The 20285-nt window shown below is 47.7% G+C and overlaps 1 protein-coding gene across 1 annotated transcript in view; it reads left to right on the top strand.

Annotated features, from left to right (window-relative positions):
• LOC119977765 (dynein heavy chain domain-containing protein 1-like) overlaps window positions 1-20285 on the top strand; it is a 459774-nt gene that overhangs the window by 113024 nt on the left and 326465 nt on the right. Inside the window, exons 10-11 of the mRNA XM_038818968.1 lie at window positions 6480-6651; window positions 19646-19884. Of these exons, the coding sequence (XP_038674896.1) occupies window positions 6480-6651; window positions 19646-19884 (411 nt within the window). The remainder of the gene's footprint in view (window positions 1-6479; window positions 6652-19645; window positions 19885-20285) is intronic.

A 20285-nucleotide genomic window follows, 5' to 3' on the forward strand; every position in this document is an offset into this window, starting at 1 on the left:
AGCTCTCATCCCATTGTAATCTCCTTTGTTTAAGCACAAAACTCTAGTGTTTTGCCAGTGTTGTAGCTGTACTGGAACAGCTTGGCGAGGGGTGTAGCAAGTTCTGGAGCACAAGTCTTCAGTACTATTCTGTGATATTGTCAGGGCCCACAGCCTTTGCAGTATCCAGTGCCTTCAGCCGTTTCTTGATATCACGTGGAGTGAATCGTATTGGCTGAAGGCTGACATCTGTGATGCTGCTCCGGAGGAGACCGAGATGGATCATCCACTCGGCACTTCTGGTTGAAGAGTGTTGCGAATGCCTCATATGTGCTGGGCTCCTCTATCATTGAGGTTGGGGATATTTGTGGAGTGTCCTCCTCCAGTGAGTTGTTTAATTGTCCAGCACCATTCGCGCCTGGATGTGGTAGGACTACAGATCTTAGATCTGATGTGTTTGTTGTGGAATCACTTCGCTCTGTCTATTACTTGCTGCTAATGCTGTTTGGCTCACAAGTAGTCCTGTATTTTAGCTTCACCAGGTTAACACCTAATTTTTCTCATCTGGCTGATGTTGTTCCTGGCATGCTCTCCTGGAATCTTCATTGACCCAGGGTTGATCCCCAGGCTTGGTGGTAATGGTAGAGTGGGGGGTATGCTGGGCCATGAGGTTAACGATTGTGGCTGAATACAATTCTGCTGCTGCTGATGGCCCACAGCGCCTCATGGATGCACAGTCTGAAGTTGCTTGATCTGTTTGAAGTCTATCCCATTTAGCACGGTGGTAGTGCCACACAACACGATGGAGGGTATCCTCAATGTGAAGACGGGTCTTTGTCTCCAGCATAGATGCTGCCTGACCTGAGTATTTTCAGCATTTTCTTATCTGTTAAAGTTTGCACATGTCAGTAAAATGTTCATGGTTACATGAAAATCCATACAGCAACATTGAAGTCATACGGTCATTTGGGGGGGGGGGGGGCGCGGGAGTGTGGGAGGTGTTATTATGATCCTGGACTAGACCCTAACAATGGGGAACATACTGGACAGAAACCCCAATACTTTATATCAATCTTGTAAGACTGTGAGGAAAGGATTCTATGCAAAATAGGGATAAGAAATATTGAACAAACTTTATTCCTAACAGAGTATTAAAATATTTTTAACGTCACACAAAACAAATCGTACAATTACCCCTTAAACAATGCTGATAATAACCATGACACAATAACCCTTAACTGCTATCTTTATTCCCACTCAATAACAAAACCACCTCCGGTCACAATCCACTTTTAAATACAGTTAGCAGGCTCAGGAATACTCAGAGATGTCTCGGATACTCCATTTTGAGAAAGAGAGATCACACAGAAAACAGTATGAAAACCAGAAAGCGAGTAAGACTGAGCGTGTGAGTATGTGTGTGTGTGTGAGAGAGAGTGTGTGTGTGTGTCAGAGATAAAGAGAGTGTGTGTATGTGAGAGAGTGTGTGTGTAAGAGAGAGTGTGTCTGTCAGACTGTGTGAGAGAGAGTGTGTGTGAGAGTGTGTGTCTGTGTCAGAGAGTGTGTGTCTGCGTGTGTGTGTGAGAGTGTGTGAGAGAGAGAGTGTGTGTGTGAGAGAGAGAGTGTGTGTGTGAGAGAGAGTGTGTGTGTGTGAGAGAGAGTGTGTGAGAGAGAGAGTGTGTGTGTGAGAGAGAGTGTGTGTGTGTGAGAGAGAGTGTGTGTGTGTGTGTCAGAGATAAAGAGTGTGTGTATATGTGAGAGAGTGTGTGTGTAAGAGAGAGTGTGTCTGTCAGAGTGTGTGAGAGAGAGTGTGTGTGAGAGTGTGTGTCTGTGTCAGAGAGTGTGTGTCAGTGTGTGTGTGTGTGAGAGAGTGTGTGAGAGAGAGAGTGTGTGTCTGTGTCAGAGATAAAGAGAGTGTCTGTGCATGTGACAGAGAGTGTGTGTCAGAGTGTGACTGTGTGAGAGGGAGCGTGAGTGTGTGTGTGTCGGAGAGAAAGTATGTTAGAGAGATATACAGATTTCTAAGTTTCATATACAGATTGCTGAGTTTCATAGACAGATTGCTAAGTTTCATAGACAGATTGCTGAGTTTCATATACAGATTGCTAAGTTTCATATACAGATTGCTGAGTTTCATATACAGATTGCTAAATTTCATATACAGATTGCTGAGTTTCATATACAGATTGCTGAGTTTCATATACAGATTGCTGAGTTTCATATACAGATTGCTGAGTTTCATATACAGATTGCTGAGTTTCATATACAGATTGCTAAGTTTCATATACAGATTGCTGAGTTTCATATACAGATTGCTGAGTTTCATATACAGATTGCTAAATTTCATATACAGATTGCTGAGTTTCATATACAGATTGCTGAGTTTCATATACAGATTGCTAAGTTTCATATACAGATTGCTGATTTTCATATACAGATTGCTGAGTTTCATATACAGATTGCTGAGTTTCATATACAGATTGCTGAGTTTCATATACAGATTGCTGAGTTTCATATACAGATTGCTGAGTTTCATATACAGATTGCTGAGTTTCATATACAGATTGCTGAGTTTCATATACAGATTGCTGAGTTTCATATACAGATTGCTGAGTTTCATATACAGATTGCTGAGTTTCATATACAGATTGCTGAGTTTCATAGACAGATTGCTGAGTTTCATATACAGATTGCTGAGTTTCATATACAGATTGCTGAGTTTCATATACAGATTGCTGAGTTTCATATACAGATTGCTGAGTTTCATAGACAGATTGCTGAGTTTCATAGACAGATTGCTGAGTTTCATATACAGATTGCTGAATTTCATATACAGATTGCTGAGTTTCATATACAGATTGCTAAATTTCATATACAGATTGCTGAGTTTCATATACAGATTGCTGAGTTTCATATACAGATTGCTGAGTTTCATATACAGATTGCTGAGTTTCATATACAGATTGCTAAGTTTCATAGACAGATTGCTAAGTTTCATAGACAGATTGCTAAATTTCATAGACAGATTGCTAAGTTTCATATACAGATTGCTAAGTTTCATATACAGATTGCTGAGTTTCATATACAGATTGCTGAGTTTCATATACAGATTGCTGAGTTTCATATACAGATTGCTGAGTTTCATAGACAGATTGCTGAGTTTCATAGACAGATTGCTGAGTTTCATATACAGATTGCTGAGTTTCATATACAGATTGCTGAGTTTCATATACAGATTGCTAAGTTTCATATACAGATTGCTGAGTTTCATATACAGATTGCTGAGTTTCATATACAGATTGCTGAGTTTCATATACAGATTGCTAAATTTCATAGACAGATTGCTAAGTTTCATATACAGATTGCTAAGTTTCATATACAGATTGCTGAGTTTCATATACAGATTGCTAAATTTCATATACAGATTGCTGAGTTTCATAGACAGATTGCTAAATTTCATATACAGATTGCTGAGTTTCATAGACAGATTGCTGAGTTTCATATACAGATTGCTGAGTTTCATATACAGATTGCTGAGTTTCATATACAGATTGCTGAGTTTCATATACAGATTGCTAAATTTCATAGACAGATTGCTAAGTTTCATATACAGATTGCTAAGTTTCATATACAGATTGCTGAGTTTCATATACAGATTGCTAAATTTCATATACAGATTGCTGAGTTTCATAGACAGATTGCTAAATTTCATATACAGATTGCTGAGTTTCATAGACAGATTGCTGAGTTTCATATACAGATTGCTGAGTTTCATATACAGATTGCTGAGTTTCATATACAGATTGCTGAGTTTCATAGACAGATTGCTGAGTTTCATATACAGATTGCTGAGTTTCATATACAGATTGCTAAGTTTCATATACAGATTGCTGAGTTTCATATACAGATTGCTGAGTTTCATAGACAGATTGCTGAGTTTCATATACAGATTGCTGAGTTTCATATACAGATTGCTGAGTTTCATATACAGATTGCTAAGTTTCATAGACAGATTGCTAAATTTCATAGACAGATTGCTGAGTTTCATATACAGATTGCTGAGTTTCATAGACAGATTGCTGAGTTTCATAGACAGATTGCTGAGTTTCATAGACAGATTGCTGAGTTTCATATACAGATTGCTGAGTTTCATATACAGATTGCTGAGTTTCATATACAGATTGCTAAGTTTCATATACAGATTGCTGAGTTTCATATACAGATTGCTGAGTTTCATATACAGATTGCTGAGTTTCATATACAGATTGCTAAATTTCATAGACAGATTGCTAAGTTTCATATACAGATTGCTAAGTTTCATATACAGATTGCTGAGTTTCATATACAGATTGCTAAATTTCATATACAAATTGCTGAGTTTCATAGACAGATTGCTAAATTTCATATACAGATTGCTGAGTTTCATAGACAGATTGCTGAGTTTCATATACAGATTGCTGAGTTTCATATACAGATTGCTGAGTTTCATATACAGATTGCTGAGTTTCATAGACAGATTGCTGAGTTTCATATACAGATTGCTGAGTTTCATATACAGATTGCTAAGTTTCATATACAGATTGCTGAGTTTCATATACAGATTGCTGAGTTTCATAGACAGATTGCTGAGTTTCATATACAGATTGCTGAGTTTCATATACAGATTGCTGAGTTTCATATACAGATTGCTAAGTTTCATAGACAGATTGCTAAATTTCATAGACAGATTGCTGAGTTTCATAGACAGATTGCTGAGTTTCATATACAGATTGCTGAGTTTCATATACAGATTGCTGAGTTTCATAGACAGATTGCTAAGTTTCATATACAGATTGCTGAGTTTCATATACAGATTGCTGAGTTTCATATACAGATTGCTGAGTTTCATATACAGATTGCTAAATTTCATAGACAGATTGCTAAGTTTCATATACAGATTGCTAAGTTTCATATACAGATTGCTGAGTTTCATATACAGATTGCTAAATTTCATATACAGATTGCTGAGTTTCATAGACAGATTGCTAAGTTTCATATACAGATTGCTGAGTTTCATAGACAGATTGCTAAGTTTCATATACAGATTGCTGAGTTTCATATACAGATTGCTGAGTTTCATAGACAGATTGCTGAGTTTCATATACAGATTGCTGAGTTTCATATACAGATTGCTGAGTTTCATATACAGATTGCTAAGTTTCCTGACACAGCTACTCTCATCCACAGCCAAAGCTGGGCAGCGTGCATCTTGTCCATTTGTACCTTCATTTTCTGCCCTCATTTCTCCTCCCTCTCTTGCCCAGCACTTCTACAAGCCACAAATCATCCCAGTCTCAGGTCACAAGAGCACAGGTTCAAGGTGAGAAGGGGAAAGTTTAAGGGAGATTAGCGGGGTAAGTTTTTCACAGAGTGGTGGTTGCCTAGAACGCGCTGCCAGAGGATGTGGTGGAAGCAGGTACATGAGCAACATTTAAGAGGCACCTGGATGGGTCCATGAATAGGGAGGAAATAGAGGGATACGGACCGGTAAGGGCAGGAGGGTTTTTGTTTTAGTTAGGGCATCATGATCGGCACGGGCTTGGAGGGCCAAAGGGCCTGTTCCTGTGCTGTACTCTTCTTTGTTCTTTGTCACCTTTTATCCTAACTTCCCTCCATTTTCAACTGCACATCATCCAATATTCTTTACAGTTACATTCCTTACAGTCACAGGTTTAGCTCAGTAGTGGCTGCACGGTGGCACAGTGATTAACACTGCTGCCTCACCGTGCCAGGGTGGCACAGTGGTTAGCACTGCTGCCTCACAGCACCAAGGACCAAGGTTCAATTCTGACCTCAGGTGACTTTGTGGAGTCAGCAGATTCTTCCCGTGTCAGTGTGGGTTTCCTCCGGGTGCTCCGGTTTCCTCCCATCCTCCAGTGATTTGCAGGTTAGGTGGGGCTAAGGGGATAGGGTGGGGGTGTGGGCCTAGGTAGGGTGCTGTTTCAGAGGTTTGGTGCAGAATCAATGGGCCAAATGGCCTCCTTCTGCACTCCAGGGATTCTCTGGCTTGGCGATGTATGTCTGTGTCCGATTGGCAGTGACAGACATCAATCTGAGTGCCTGAATTTGGAGGCACTGTGCCAGGGCATGTTTCATTGTAAATCTGCCCCCAATGCTGATCACGATGAGGTCAAAGTTACTCAGTTTTATTTTCTATCTCTTCAGAAATGGCCAGTCCCACGGGGCGGAGAGCCAAGGAGAAAGCTGGATAATTAACTGAGATAAATATGGGAATTCAGTGGTACCAAAATTGTGTTTTGCAAATCTGTAAATTACAGAAATGGAAAGACTGAGAAAAAAAGAGGATTTCATAGTTTGACTCCCCAAGCGTATCTGAGTTAGGGTATAACGCAGAAAATGTGTCTGGATGGGGGCAGGATAGATGACAGAGGATTTGGAGACTTTAAAGTCCGTGAGATGAGATGGGACAATTGTTCACTGTCTGTAACATTCTTCCTCAGGTACTGGAGTCTGTGCAAAAAGTCGATCCCTCACAGCCAGCTCCAGGACTCGAGGATCAAGTGGATGGACAGACCAGGAGAAAGCCTGATTCTCCAGGGGGCAAACCTTCACAGACTGTGTGCAAAGCGTGCGGCACCGGGCGTGTAACAGGCGAGAGACTGGATGCTGCAGGTGAGAGACAGTGTGAAAGGAGAAAAACTAGAGTGCACAAGTGGAGAGAGACAGTGCAGAAGGAAAGAGTGAGACAGCATTCGGATGGTCAGAGTGTGGAAGAAGAGATGGACAGACTGTGGAAATTGTGAGGGGACAGAAGGAGGAGAGAGAGAGATTGAGTTCAGAGGTGGTGAGAGACGGAAGGTAGAAGATGATGGAGACAGTCTGGAAAGTGCAAGATAGTGTCCCGACTCACTGAGCTATTGCGTGGTCAATTCCAGTCCCACGTACCCCAGAATCACAACACAAGTGAATTAAACAATGTCAGAGGGTCAGTACTGAGGGAGTGCTGCACTTTCAGAGGGTCAGTACTGGGGGATTGCTGTACTGTCAGAGAGTCAGTACTGAGGGAGTGCTGCACCCTCAGAGAGTCAGTACTGAGGGAGTGCCGCACTGTCAGAGGGTCAGTACTGAAGGAGTGCCGCACTGTCAGAGGGTCAGTACTGAGGGAGTGCCGCACTGTCAGAGGGTCAGTACTGAGGGAGTGCAGCACTGTCAGAGGGTCAGTACTGAGGGAGTGCCGCACTGTCAGAGGGTCAGTACTGAGGGAGTGCTGCACTGTCAGAGGGTCAGTACTGAGAGAGTGCCGCACTGTGATGGAACCATCAATTTACCAGACATGTGTTTCCGATATGAATCTAGGCTTTAATCAACTTACTTCAGAGCCAGCCTGTTACCCGTTGATGAACTCTCAGTGAACTGCAGGCTGACTCTGGGCAAGGGTATTTATACAGCAGCTCTAGGGGGAGGAGTTGTGGGCGGAGCCAAGGGTGGAGCCCTGTACAAGCTCCTGAGCATTCCCAGAGCCACTCCCCCTAGTGGTCGGGTAACGCTACTGCGCTTACAAATATACGGTGTGAATTTACCATGTAATATCACCACATTCACCCCCTGCAAAACAATCAAGTCCGGCGGGGGTGGTGGTTTACAAAGTCAGTCTGTCCGGTGGTTGAACTGTCCGCTGTGATCTGCGGAGCACCGGGGTTGCAGCCTCTTGCGGTGGCTGGATGGGTGTTGTGTGCTGGGGTATGATGGCGGACTCCAGGGAGGGTTGTATCCGAGCTTCATACTCTCCTGGTTCGACCGGGGACTGGGGGCGCTGGGGGCTGGCCGGCGTGGCTGCGCGGAACTGGTGGAGCGAGCTCATGGGCTCGGGAGCGTGAGGGGGCGGCAGCATGGGGTGTAGGGTGAGGGGTCCTTCTGTGGGGGTCGAGGGGGCGCTGGACCCGGCGGGTGCCAGATCCCGGAGCGATACTGTGTCCTGACGGCCATCAGGGAACTGGACGAATGCGTACTGGGGGTTGGAGTGGAGCAGGCGCACCTTTTCAACAAGAGGGTCGGTTTTGTGTGCCCTGACGTGTTTCCTCAGAAGTACGGGGCCCGGTGTCCTCAGCCATGCCGGAAGTGAGACCCCCGTGGTAGTGCCCCTGGAAAAAATGAAGAGCCTCTCGTGAGGGGTCTGATTGGTCGCTCTGCACAAATGGGACCTAATAGCGTGGAGTGCGTTTGGGAGGACTTCCTGCCACTGGGAGACTTGGAGCTTTCTAGACCGGAGGGTCAGTAGGACGGTCTTCCAGACCGTCGCGTTCTCCCTCTCCACCTGCCCGTTCCCCCTGGGGTTGTAGCTGGTAGTCCTGCTCGAGGCAATGCCCTTGTCGAGCAGGTACTGACGCAGCTCGTCGCTCATGAAGGACGAACCCCGGTCGCTGTGTACGTAGCTGGGGAAACCAAACAGGTTAAAGATGCTATGCAGGGCCCTAATGACTGTGTGGGAGGTCATGTCGGGGCACGGGATAGCAAATGGGAAGCGGAAGAACTCATCTATGACGTTTAGAAAGTAAACGTTCTTGTTAGTTGAGGGGAGTGGCCCTTTGAAATCAATCGCGAGGCGTTCAAAGGGCCTAGAAGCCTTGACCAGGTGGGCCCTGTCTGGTTATAGAAGTGTGGTTTGCACTCTGCACAGATCGGGCAGTCCCTGGTGATTGCTTTTACCTCCTCGTTGGAGAAAGGCAGGTTTCGGGCTCTGATGTAGTGGGCGAGCCGGGTGACCCCCGGGTGGCAGAGGTCATTGTGGATGACTTTCAATCGGTTAATCTGCGCGCTGGCGCATGTCCCGCGGGATAGGGCATCCGAAGGCTCGTTGAGCTTCCCGGGTCGATACTTAATGTCGTAATTGTAGGTGGAGAGTTCGATCCTCCACCTCAGAATTTTGTCGTTTTTAATTTTGCCCCTTTGCGAGTTGTCAAACATGAAGGCAACCGATCTTTTGGTCGGTGATAAGGGTGAACCTCCTACCTGCGAGGTAGTGCCTCCAGTAACGAATAGCCTCCACAATGGCTTGTGCTTCTTTCTCGACTGAGGAGTGTCGGAGTTCTGAAGCGGAGAGGGTACGGGAGAAAAATGCAACTGGTCTCCCTGCCTGATTTAGTGTGGCTGCTAGAGCTACCTCTGAGGCGTCGCTCTCTACCTGGAATGGAGTGGATTCATCCACCGCCCGCATGACCGCTTTGGCGATGTCCTCCTTGATGCCGTCGAAGGCCTGGCGCGCCTCGGCTGACTGGGGAAATCGTGTGGCCCTAAAGAGTGGGCTGGCTTTGTCCGCATATTGAGGGACCCACTGGGCATAGTAGGAGAAGAAGCCCAAGCACCGTTTGAGGGCCTTGGGGCAATGGGGGAGGGGGAGTTCTAAGAGGGGGTGCATACGGTCCGTGTCTGGGCCCAGGACTCCGTTTTCCACGACATAGCTGAGGATGGCCAGACTGTTTGTGCGGAAAACGCATTTCTCCTTGTTATACGTGAGATTCAGTTTCTGTGCCGTCTGGAGAAAACGGTGGAGGTTGGCGTTGTGGTCCTGCTGGTCATAGCCGCAGATGGTGACATTGTCCAAGTACGGAAACGTGGCCCGCAGCCCGTACTGGTCCACCATTTGGTCCATTGTTCGTTGGAACACCGAGACCCCATTAGTGACACCAAAAGGGACCTGGAGGAAATGGAAGAGGCGGCCATCAGTCTCATAAGAACATAAGAACATAAGAACTAGGAGCAGGAGTCGGCCATCTGGCCCCTCGAGCCTGCTCCGCCATTCAATTAGATCATGGCTGATCTTTTGTGGACTCAGCTCCACTTTCCGGCCCGAACACCATAACCCTTAATCCCTTTATTCTTCAAAAAACTATCTATCTTTACCTTAAAAACATGTAATGAAGGAGCCTCAACTGCTTCACTGGGCAAGGAATTCCATAGATTCACAACCCTTTGGGTGAAGAAGTTCCTCCTAAACTCAGTCCTAAATCTACTTCCCCTTATTTTGAGGCTATGCCCCCTAGTTCTGCTGTCACCCGCCAGTGGAAACAACCTGCCCGCATCTATCCTATCTATTCCCTTCATAATTTTAAATGTTTCTATAAGATCCCCCCTCATCCTTCTAAATTCCAACGAGTACAGTCCCAGTCTACTCAACCTCTCCTCATAATCCAACCCCTTCAGCTCTGGGATTAACCTAGTGAATCTCCTCTGCACACCCTCCAGCGCCAGTACGTCCTTTCTCAAGTAAGGAGACCAAAACTGAACACAATACTCCAGGTGTGGCCGCACTAACACCTTCTACAATTGCAACATAACCTCCCTAGTCTTAAACTCCATCCCTCTAGCAATGAAGGACAAAATTCCATTTGCCTTCTTAATCACCTGTTGCACTTGTAAACCAACCTTCTGTGACTCATGCACTTGCACACCCAAGTCTCTCTGAACAGCGGCATGCTTTAATATTTTATCGTTTAAATAATAATCCCGTTTGCTGTTATTCCTACCAAAATGGATAACCTCACATTTGTCAACATTGTATTCCATCTGCCAGACCCGAGCCCATTCACTTAACCTATCCAAATCCCTCTGCAGACTTCCAGTATCCTCTGCACTTTTCGCTTTACCACTCATCTTAGTGTCATCTGCAAACTTGGACACATTGCCCTTGGTCCCCAACTCCAAATCATCAATGTAAATTGTGAACAATTGTGGGCCCAACACGGATCCCTGAGGGACACCACTAGCTACTGATTGCCAACCAGAGAAACACCCATTTATCCCAACTCTTTGCTTTCTATTAATTAACCAATCCTCTATCCATGCTACTACTTTACCCTTAATGCCATGCATCTTTATCTTATGCAGCAACCTTTTGTGTGGCACCTTGTCAAAGGCTTTCTGGAAATCCAGATATACCACATCCATCGGCTCCCCGTTATCTACTGCACTGGTAATGTCCTCAAAAAATTCCACTAAATTAGTTAGGCATGACCTGCCTTTTACGAACCCATGCTGCGTCTGCCCAATGGGACAATTTCTATCCAGATGCCTCGCAATTTCTTCCTTGATGATAGATTCCAGCATCTTCCCTATTACCGAAGTTAAACTCACTGGCCTATAATTTCCTGCTTTCTGCCTACCTCCTTTTTTAAAAAGTGGCGTCACGTTTGCTAATTTCCAATCCACCGGGACCACCCCAGAGTCTAGTGAATTTTGGTAAATTATCACTAGTGCATCTGCAATTTCCCTAGCCATCTCTTTTAGTACTCTGGGATGCATTCCATCAGGGCCAGGAGACTTGTCTACCTTTAGCCCCATTAGCTTGCCCATCACTCCCTCCTTAGTGATAACAATCCTCTCAAGGTCCTCACCTGTCATAGCCTCATTTCTATCAGTCGCTGGCATGTTATTTGTGTCTTCCACTGTGAAGACCGACACAAAAAACCTGTTCAGTTCCTCAGCCATTTCCTCATTTCCCATTATTAAAACTCCCTTCTCATCCTCTAAAGGACCAATATTTACCTTAGCCACTCTTTTTTGTCTTATATATTTGTAAAACCTTTTCCTATCTGTTTTTATATTCTGAGCAAGTTTACTCTCATACTCTATCTTACTCTTCTTTATAGCTTTTTTAGTAGCTTTCTGTTGCCCCCTAAAGATTTCCCAGTCCTCTAATCTCCCAGCAATCTTTCCCACTTTATATGCTTTTTCCTTCAATTTGATACTCTCCCTTATATCCTTAGATATCCACGGTCGATTTTCCCTCTTTCTTCCGTCCTTCCTTTTTGTTGGTATAAACCTTTGCTGAGCACTGTGAAAAATCGCTTGGAAGGTTCTCCACTGTTCCTCAACTGTTCCACCATAAAGTCTTAGCTCCCAGTCTACCTTAGCTAGTTCTTCTCTCATCCCCTTGTAATCTCCTTTGTTTAAACACAAAACACTAGTATTTGATTTTACTTTCTCACCCTCCATCTGTATTTTAAATTCCACCATATTGTGATCGCTCCTTCCGAGAGGATCCCTAACTATGAGATCATGAATCAATCCTGTCTCATTACACAGGACAAGATCTAGGACCGCTTGTTCCCTCGTAGGTTCCATTACATACTGTTCTAGGAAACTATCGCGGATACATTCTATAAACTCCTCCTCACGGTTGCCTTGACCGACCTGGTTAAACCAATCGACATGTAGATTAAAATCCCCCATGATAACTGCTGTACCATTTCTACATGCATCAGTTATTTCTTTGTTTATTGCCTGCCCCACCATCTCGTTACTATTTGGTGGCCGATAGACTACTCCTATCAGTGACTTTTTCGCCTTACTATTCCTGATTTCCACCCAAATGGATTCAACCTTATCCTCCATAGCACCGATGTCATCCCTTACTATTGCCCGGATGTCATCCTTAAATAACAGAGCAACACCACCTCCCTTACCATCCACTCTGTCCTTCCGAATAGTTTGATACCCTCGGATATTTAACTCCCAGTCGTGACCATCCTTTAACCATGTTTCAGTAATGGCCACTAAATCATAGTCATTTACGATGATTTGTGCCACCAACTCATTTACTTTATTCCGAATACTACGAGCATTCAGGTAAAGTACACTTATGTTGGTTTTTTTACCTCTGTTTTGAATCTTAACATCTCCAGTTTTATTCCTTTTGTTATTACTGGGCCTATTCACTGTGCTCCCCTCAGTCACTGTACCTTGTACTGTCGCCCTTATGGATTTCTGACTATGTCTTCTCTGCCTTGCACTTTTCCCCTTACTTCCTTTTGTTTCTGTCCCTGTTTTACTACCTTCCAACTTCCAGCATTGGTTCCCATCCCTCTGCCACATTAGTTTAAACCCTCCCCAACAGCTCTAGAAAACACCCCCCCTAGGACGTCGGTTCCAGTCCTGCCCAAGTGCAGACCGTCCGGTTTGTACTGGTCCCACCTCCCCCAGAACCAGTCCCAATGCCCCAGGAATTTGAATCCCTCCCTCTTGCACCATCTCTCAAGCCACGCATTCATCCTATCTATCCTGACATTCCTACTCTGACTAGCTCGTGGCACTGGTAGCAATCCTGAGATTACTACCTTTGAGGTCCTACTTTTTAGTTTAACTCCTAACTCCCTGAATTCCGCTTGTAGGACCTCATCCCGTTTTTTACCTATATCGTTGGTGCCTATGTGCACCACGACAGCTGGCTGTTCACCCTCCCCCCCAGAATGTCCTGCAGCCGCTCCGAGACATCCTTGACCCTTGCACCAGGGAGGCAACATACCATCCTGGAGTCTCGATTGCGTCCACAGAACCGCCTGTCTATTCCCCTTACGATCGAGTCCCCTATCACTATAGCCCTGCCATTTTTCTTCCTGCCCTGCTGTGCAGCAGAGCCAGCCACGGTGCCATGAACCTGGCTGCTGCTGCCTTCCCCTGGTGAGCCATCTTCCTCAACAGTATCCAAAGCGGTATATCTGTTTTGCAGGGAGATGACCGCAGGGGACACCTGCACTGCCTTCCTACTCTTGCTCTTTCTTTTGGTCACCCATTTTCTATCTCCCTCAGTAACCTTCACCTGCGGTGTGACCAACTCGCTAAACGTGCTATCCATGACCTCCTCAGCATCGCGGATGCTCCAAAGTGAGTCCATCCGCAGCTCCAGAGCCGTCAAGCGGTCTAACAAGAGCTGCAACTGAACACACTTCTTGCACGTGAAGGAGCCAGGGACAGTGGACGTGTCCCTGAGCTCCCACATCGCACACGAGGAGCATGACACGGGTCTGGGATCTCCTGCCATGTCTTAAACCCTTGGTAAACTTAAACAACCAGAATCTCAAAATAAAAATAAATAAATTAGACAATGAAAAGAAAAAGAGAGACTACTTACCAGTCACTTACCAGGGTTAAAAAGCACCTCCTCACACTCTGCACCGATTTACCTCACTGCACCAAATTACCAAGTTTCAATCCCCACTCTGTATGAGTCTCACTCCGGATGAGTCTCCTGGAAAAGTGCTCGCTTACTGCGTGCGCTCTCTGTCTGTCTTTTATACAGACCTCAGCTAACCGATGACTCAAAAAAAACTTTAACTTCAAAGAGAATAATACAATGTGCCCCTAAACAGGCCTCAACAGGCCTCAGGTGATTGACAGATAAGTGCCTCTCAGCAATTAGGGTAGGGGCAGCTTCAACCAATCAGACACTAAGCTCCACACTGCACTTTTAACTGAAAAACAGCAGAATTAGATTTTCCACTTACCTTTGCTGATTTACCTCACTGCACCAAATTACCAAGTTTCAATCCCCACTCTGTATGAGTCTCACTACGGATGAGTCTCCTGGAAAAGTGCTCGCTTACTGCGTGCGCTCTCTGTCTGTCTTTTATACAGACCTCAGCTAACCGATGACTCAAAAAAAAACCTTAACTTCAAAGAGAATAATACAATGTGCCCCTAAACAGGCCTCAACAGGCCTCAGGTGATTGACAGATAACTGCCTCTCAGCAATTAGGGTAGGGGCAGCTTCAACCAATCAGACACTAAGCTACACACTGCACTTTTAACTGAAAAACAGCAGAATTAGATTTTCCACTTACCTTTGCTGATTTACCTCACTGCACCAAATTACCAAGTTTCAATCCCCACTCTGTATGAGTCTCACTCCGGATGAGTCTCCTGGAAAAGTGCTCGCTTACTGCGTACGCTCTCTGTCTGTCTTTTATACAGACCTCAGCTAACCGATGACTCAAAAAAAACCTTAACTTCAAAGAGAATAATACAATGTGCCCCTAAACAGGCCTCAACAGGCCTCAGGTGATTGACAGATAACTGCCTCTCAGCAATTAGGGTGGGGGCAGCTTCAACCAATCAGACCAATCGAATGCCGTGTAGTGACGGTCCTCCGGGCGGATTGGGAGCTGGTGGTATGCAGACTTCAGATCCACCGTGGAAAAGAGCCGGTACTGGGCGATCTGGTTTACATAGAATTTACAGTGCAGAAGGAGGCCATTCGGCCCATCGAGTCTGCACCGGCTCTTGGAAAAAGCACCCTAACCCCTATCCAAGGTCAACACCTCCACCCTATCCCCATTACCCAGTAACCCCACCCAACACTAAGGGTAATTTTGGACACTAAGGGCAATTTATCATGGCCAATCCACCTAACCTGCACATCTTTGGACTGTGGGAGGAAACCGGAGCACCCGGAGGAAACCCACGCACACACGGGGAGGATGTGCAGACTCCACACAGACAGTGACCCAAGCCGGAATCGAACCTGGGACCCTGGAGCTGTGAAGCGATTGTGCTATCCACAATGCTACCGTGCTGCCCGTAAATTACCATGTCTGCAATCCTGGGGAGGGGATACACGTCGAGGAGCGTAAATCTATTTATGATCTGACTATAGTCGACAACCATGCGGAATTTTCCCGGGTGTTAACGACCACCACCTGAGCTCTCCAGGGACTATTGCTGGCCTCTATAATCCTCTCACTGAGAAGGCTTCGGACCTCTGTTCTGATAAATACCCTATCCTACAGGCTGTACCGCCTGCTGCGAGTGGCTACGGGTTACAGCCCTTTGTGAGATTGGCGAAGAGAGGAGGGGGGGGGGGATTCGCAGCGTAGCGAGGCTGCAGATAGTGAGTGGGGGCAGGGGCCCGCTGAGGGTGAGGCTCTTGAGGTTGCATTGAAAATCTAGGCCTAATAATAGTGGCGCGCAGAGTTCGGGCAAAACGTAGAGTTTGAATTTTGAGTAGCTAACGCCTCGGATTGTGAGTGTCGCGGCGGTGCGCCCCTGGATCTGGACCGAATGGGAGCCTGAAGCGAGCGAGATAGTTTGCCGCGCGGGAAAAACGGGGAGCGACCAGCGTCTTACCAGGTCTGGATGTATGAAGCTCCCAGTGCTCCCGGAGTCGAAGAGGCATGGCGTTTTGTATCCGTTGATTTGGACCTCTGCCATCGAATTTTGCAGATGCTTCGGGCGTGATTGGTCCAGAGTGACTGCGCTGAGTTGCGGGTAGTCGGCGGCTCGATCAGCTGTGCTGGAGTGGCCCCGTGATGACTGCCCTCTGAGTTCATAGTCGTATTCTTCCGATGAGTTGTCCGAGCGTGGAGATGCAGGTCGGGCCCGTGGATCGCACGTGGCGGGCAGCAAGGAAGATGGCATCCAAGATGGCGGCCCCCATGAGTCGCGCGTGGCTGGAGGTGGGCGGAGTCGGGGCATAGGCCGCAGCGTTTCCGGGCCCTGCGGGAGTGGGGAGCGATTACTTCGTGCCGCTGGGGAGTTGGAAACTGGGGCCCTTTTAGCGAGGCACACTCTTGCGTAGTGGCCTTTCCGCCCGCAGCTGCTGCAGGTCGCGTTGCGGGCTGGGCAGAGCTGCCGTGGGTGCTGGTTCTGGCCGCAGAAATGGCAGGCTGGAGCAGCATAGTGGCTGGCAGGGGCAGCATGGTGGCTGGCTGGGGCAGCATGGTGGCTGGGCGGCCGAGTAGCACAGGTCTGGGGGAGTCGCTGGTCGGGGGCCCATGATTGGGTCGCGGGTTCCGCGGGGAACGAGTTAAGGCTGCGGAAGGAGACCGCCATCATTGTCGCAGCTTCCACAGTCGCTTCTAAGTCTTGGGCCCCCTTTTCCAGCAGTCGTTGGCGCACATAATTAGACCTGAGGCCCGCTACAAAAACATCGCGTACAGCAAGTTCCCTGTGTTCAGCCGCGGTAACCGCCTGGTAATTACAGTCATTGGACAAATTATTGAGTTCCCTTAAAAATTCGGCGAGTGATTCTGTCGGCTGCTGGCGGCGAGTCGTGAACACATGGCGAACGTAAACTTCGTTAATAGGCCTTACATATATCTTATCGAGAACTGCTAACTATGCAGTATATGAACCGGCCGGGTTTAGTTGCGTAGAGATTCTGTGGCTCACCCTCGCGTGCAGTAGACTTAGCTTCTGTTCCTCTGTTGTTTTGGCTGTGCTCGCTTCTGCCAGGTAGGCCTTGAAGCACCGCAGCCATTGGGAGAAGATTTCTTTAGCCTCTGCATCCTGCGGGTCGAGTTCCAGGCTTGAGGGCTGATTCCATGATCGATCTTGACTGTTCTTAAGTCGATTAAATTGATGGAACCATCAATTCACCAGACACGTGTTTCCGATATGAATATAGGCTTTAATCGACTTACGAAAGAGCCAGCCTGTTACCCGTTGATGAACTCTCAGTGAACTGCAGGCTGACTCTGGACAAGGCGGAGCACTAGGGGGAGGAGTCGTGGGCGGAGCCAAGGGTGGAGCCCTGTACAAGTTCCTGAGCATTCCCAGAGCTACTCCCCCTAGTGGTCGGGTAACGCTAATGCGCTTGCAAATATACAGTGTGAATTTACCATGTTATATTCACCACACTGTCAGAGGGTCAGTACTGAGGGAGCCCCGCACTGTCAGAGGGTCAGTACTGAGGGAGTGCAGTACTGTCAGAGGGTCAGCACTGAGGGAGTGCGGCACTGTCAGAGGGTCAGTACTGAGGGAGTGCTGCACTGTCAGAGGGTCAGTACTGAGGGAGTGCCGCACTGTCAGAGGGTCAGTACTGAGGGAGTGCCGCACTGTCAGATGGTCAGTACTGAGGGAGTGCCGCACTGTCAGAGGGTCAGTACTGAGGGAGCACCGCACTGTCAGAGGGTCAGTACTGAGGGAGTGCCGCACTGTCAGAGGGTCAGTACTGAGGGAGTGCCGCACTGTCAGAGGGTCAGTACTGAGGGAGTGCTGCACTGTCAGAGGGTCAGTACTGAGGGAGTGCTGCACTGTCAGAGGGTCAGTACTGAGGGAGTGCTGCACTGTCAGAGGGTCAGTACTGAGGGAGTGCCGCACTGTCAGATGGTCAGTACTGAGGGAGTGCCGTACTGTCAGAGGGTCAGTACTGAGGGTGTGCCGCACTGTCAGAGGGTAAGTACTGAGGGAGTGCTGCACTGTCAGAGGGTCAGTACTGAGGGAGTGCAAAGAGGGTCAGTACTGAGGGAGTGCTGCACTGTCAGATGGTCAGTACTGAGGGAGTGCCGCACTGTCAGAGGGTCAGTACTGAGGGAGTGCCGCACTGTCAGAGGGTCAGTACTGAGGGAGTGCCGCACTGTCAGAGGGTCAGTACTGAGGGAGTGCTGCACTGTCAGAGGGTCAGTACTGAGGGAGTGCTGCACTGTCAGAGGGTCAGTACTGAGGGAGTGCCGCACTGTCAGAGGGTCAGTACTGAGGGAGTGCCGCACTGTCAGAGGGTCAGTGCTGAGGGAGCCGCACTGTCAGAGGGTCAGTACTGAGGGAGTGCGGCACTGTCAGAGGGTCAGTACTGAGGGAGTGCCGCACTGTCAGAGGGTCAGTACTGAGGGAGTGCCGCACTGTCAGAGGGTCAGTACTGAGGGAGTGCCGCACTGTCAGAGGGTCAGTACTGAGGGAGTGCCGCACTGTCAGAGGGTCAGTACTGAGGGAGTGCCGCACTGTCAGAGGGTCAGTACTGAGGGAGTGCTGCACTGTCAGAGGGTCAGTACTGAGGGAGTGCTGCACTGTCAGAGGGTCAGTACTGAGGGAGTGCCGCACTGTCAGAGGGTCAGTACTGAGGGAGTGCCGCACTGTCAGAGGGTCAGTGCTGAGGGAGCCGCACTGTCAGAGGGTCAGTACTGAGGGAGTGCGGCACTGTCAGAGGGTCAGTACTGAGGGAGTGCCGCACTGTCAGAGGGTCAGTACTGAGGGAGTGCCGCACTGTCAGAGGGTCAGTACTGAGGGAGTGCCGCACTGTCAGAGGGTCAGTACTGAGGGAGTGCCGCATTGCCAGAGGGTCAGTACTGAGGGAGTGCTGCACTGTCAGAGGGTCAGTACTGAGGGAGTGCTGCACTGTCAGAGGGTCAGTACTGAGGGAGTGCCGCACTGTCAGATGGTCAGTACTGAGGGAGTGCCGCACTGTCAGAGGGTCAGTACTGAGGGAGTGTCTCGAATGTTCATTTAAAAATTATTTATTTATAGGATGTGGGCGTTGCTGGTTAGGCCAGTATTTATTGCCCATCCCTAGTTGCCCTTCAGAAGGTGGTGGTGAGCTGCCTTCTTGAACCGCTACAGTCCCTGAGGTGTAGGTGCACCCACTGTGCTGTTAGGGAGGGAGTTCCAGGATGTTGCCCCAGCGACAGTGAAGGAACGGCTGATATATTTCCAAGTCAGGGTGGTGAGTGACTTGGAGGGGAACCTCCAGGTGGTGGGGTTCCCAGGTATCCGCTGCTCTTCTAGATGGTAATGGTTGTGGGTTTGGAAGGAGCTGTCTTACTTGATGAGTTACTGCAGTGCATCTTGCAGATGGTACACACGGCTGTCATTGTGCATCGATGATGGAGGGTTCGAATGTTTGTGAAAGGGGAAACAATCCAGCGGCTGCTTTATTCCAGATGGTGTTGAGCTTCTTGAGTGTTGTTGGAGCTGGACTATCCAGGCAAGTGGAGAGTCTCCCATTATTCTCCTTATTTCTGCCTTGTAGATGGTAGACAGGCTTTTGGGGGGGGTCAAGAGGTGAGTTACTCGCCATAGGATTCCTAGCCTTTTACCTGCCCTGCGCTTTGTGAGTTGGATATCCTGAGGTTGTGCTGGGTGCTTTAGAAATGCACAATATTTCTGCTCTCGTTACTCACAGGTTTTAGAAACACGGGTGGTGAACTTTCTGACTATCCAAAGTCTAAGATCTCTGAGCCATCCTGTACCATTTCACAACCCTGGGTGTTGCTCGGACAGAGGGACAACGATGCCTTGAGGGTAAATGGCCAGCAATTGAAGGCTCATTTCACCCAACTGCCCACAAGCCTTCTGAGGTCAGAGATACTCGAAGACAGGAGACTCCAGGCTGCTCAGAGGAAACAAAAGCTGATCTTCAAGGTGAGAATATCACAGGGTCTCTCTCTGACTCTGTATCTCTCTCTCTCTCTCTCTGTATCTCTCTCTCTCTCTCTGTCTCTCTCTCTCTCTCGCTCTCTGTATCTCTCTCTCTCTCTGTATCTCTCTCTCTCTCTCTCTCTGTATCTCTCTCTCTCTGTATCTCTCTCTCTGCTCTCTCGCTCTGTATCTCTCTCCTCTCATCTCTCTCTGTATCTCTCTCTCTCTGAGCTCTCTCTCTCGTCTGTATCTCTCTCTCTCTGTCTCTCTCTCTCTGTATCTCTCTCTCTCCTCTCATCCTCTCTCTCCCTTCCTCTCTCTCTCTGATATCTCTCTCTTAACCTCTCTCCTCTCTCTGTGTATCTCTCTCTCTCTCTGTATCCTCTCTCTCTCTGTATCTCTCT

Source organism: Scyliorhinus canicula, chromosome 14 (genome assembly GCF_902713615.1).
Source record: "Scyliorhinus canicula chromosome 14, sScyCan1.1, whole genome shotgun sequence".
NCBI classification, from domain to species: Eukaryota; Metazoa; Chordata; class Chondrichthyes; order Carcharhiniformes; family Scyliorhinidae; genus Scyliorhinus; species Scyliorhinus canicula.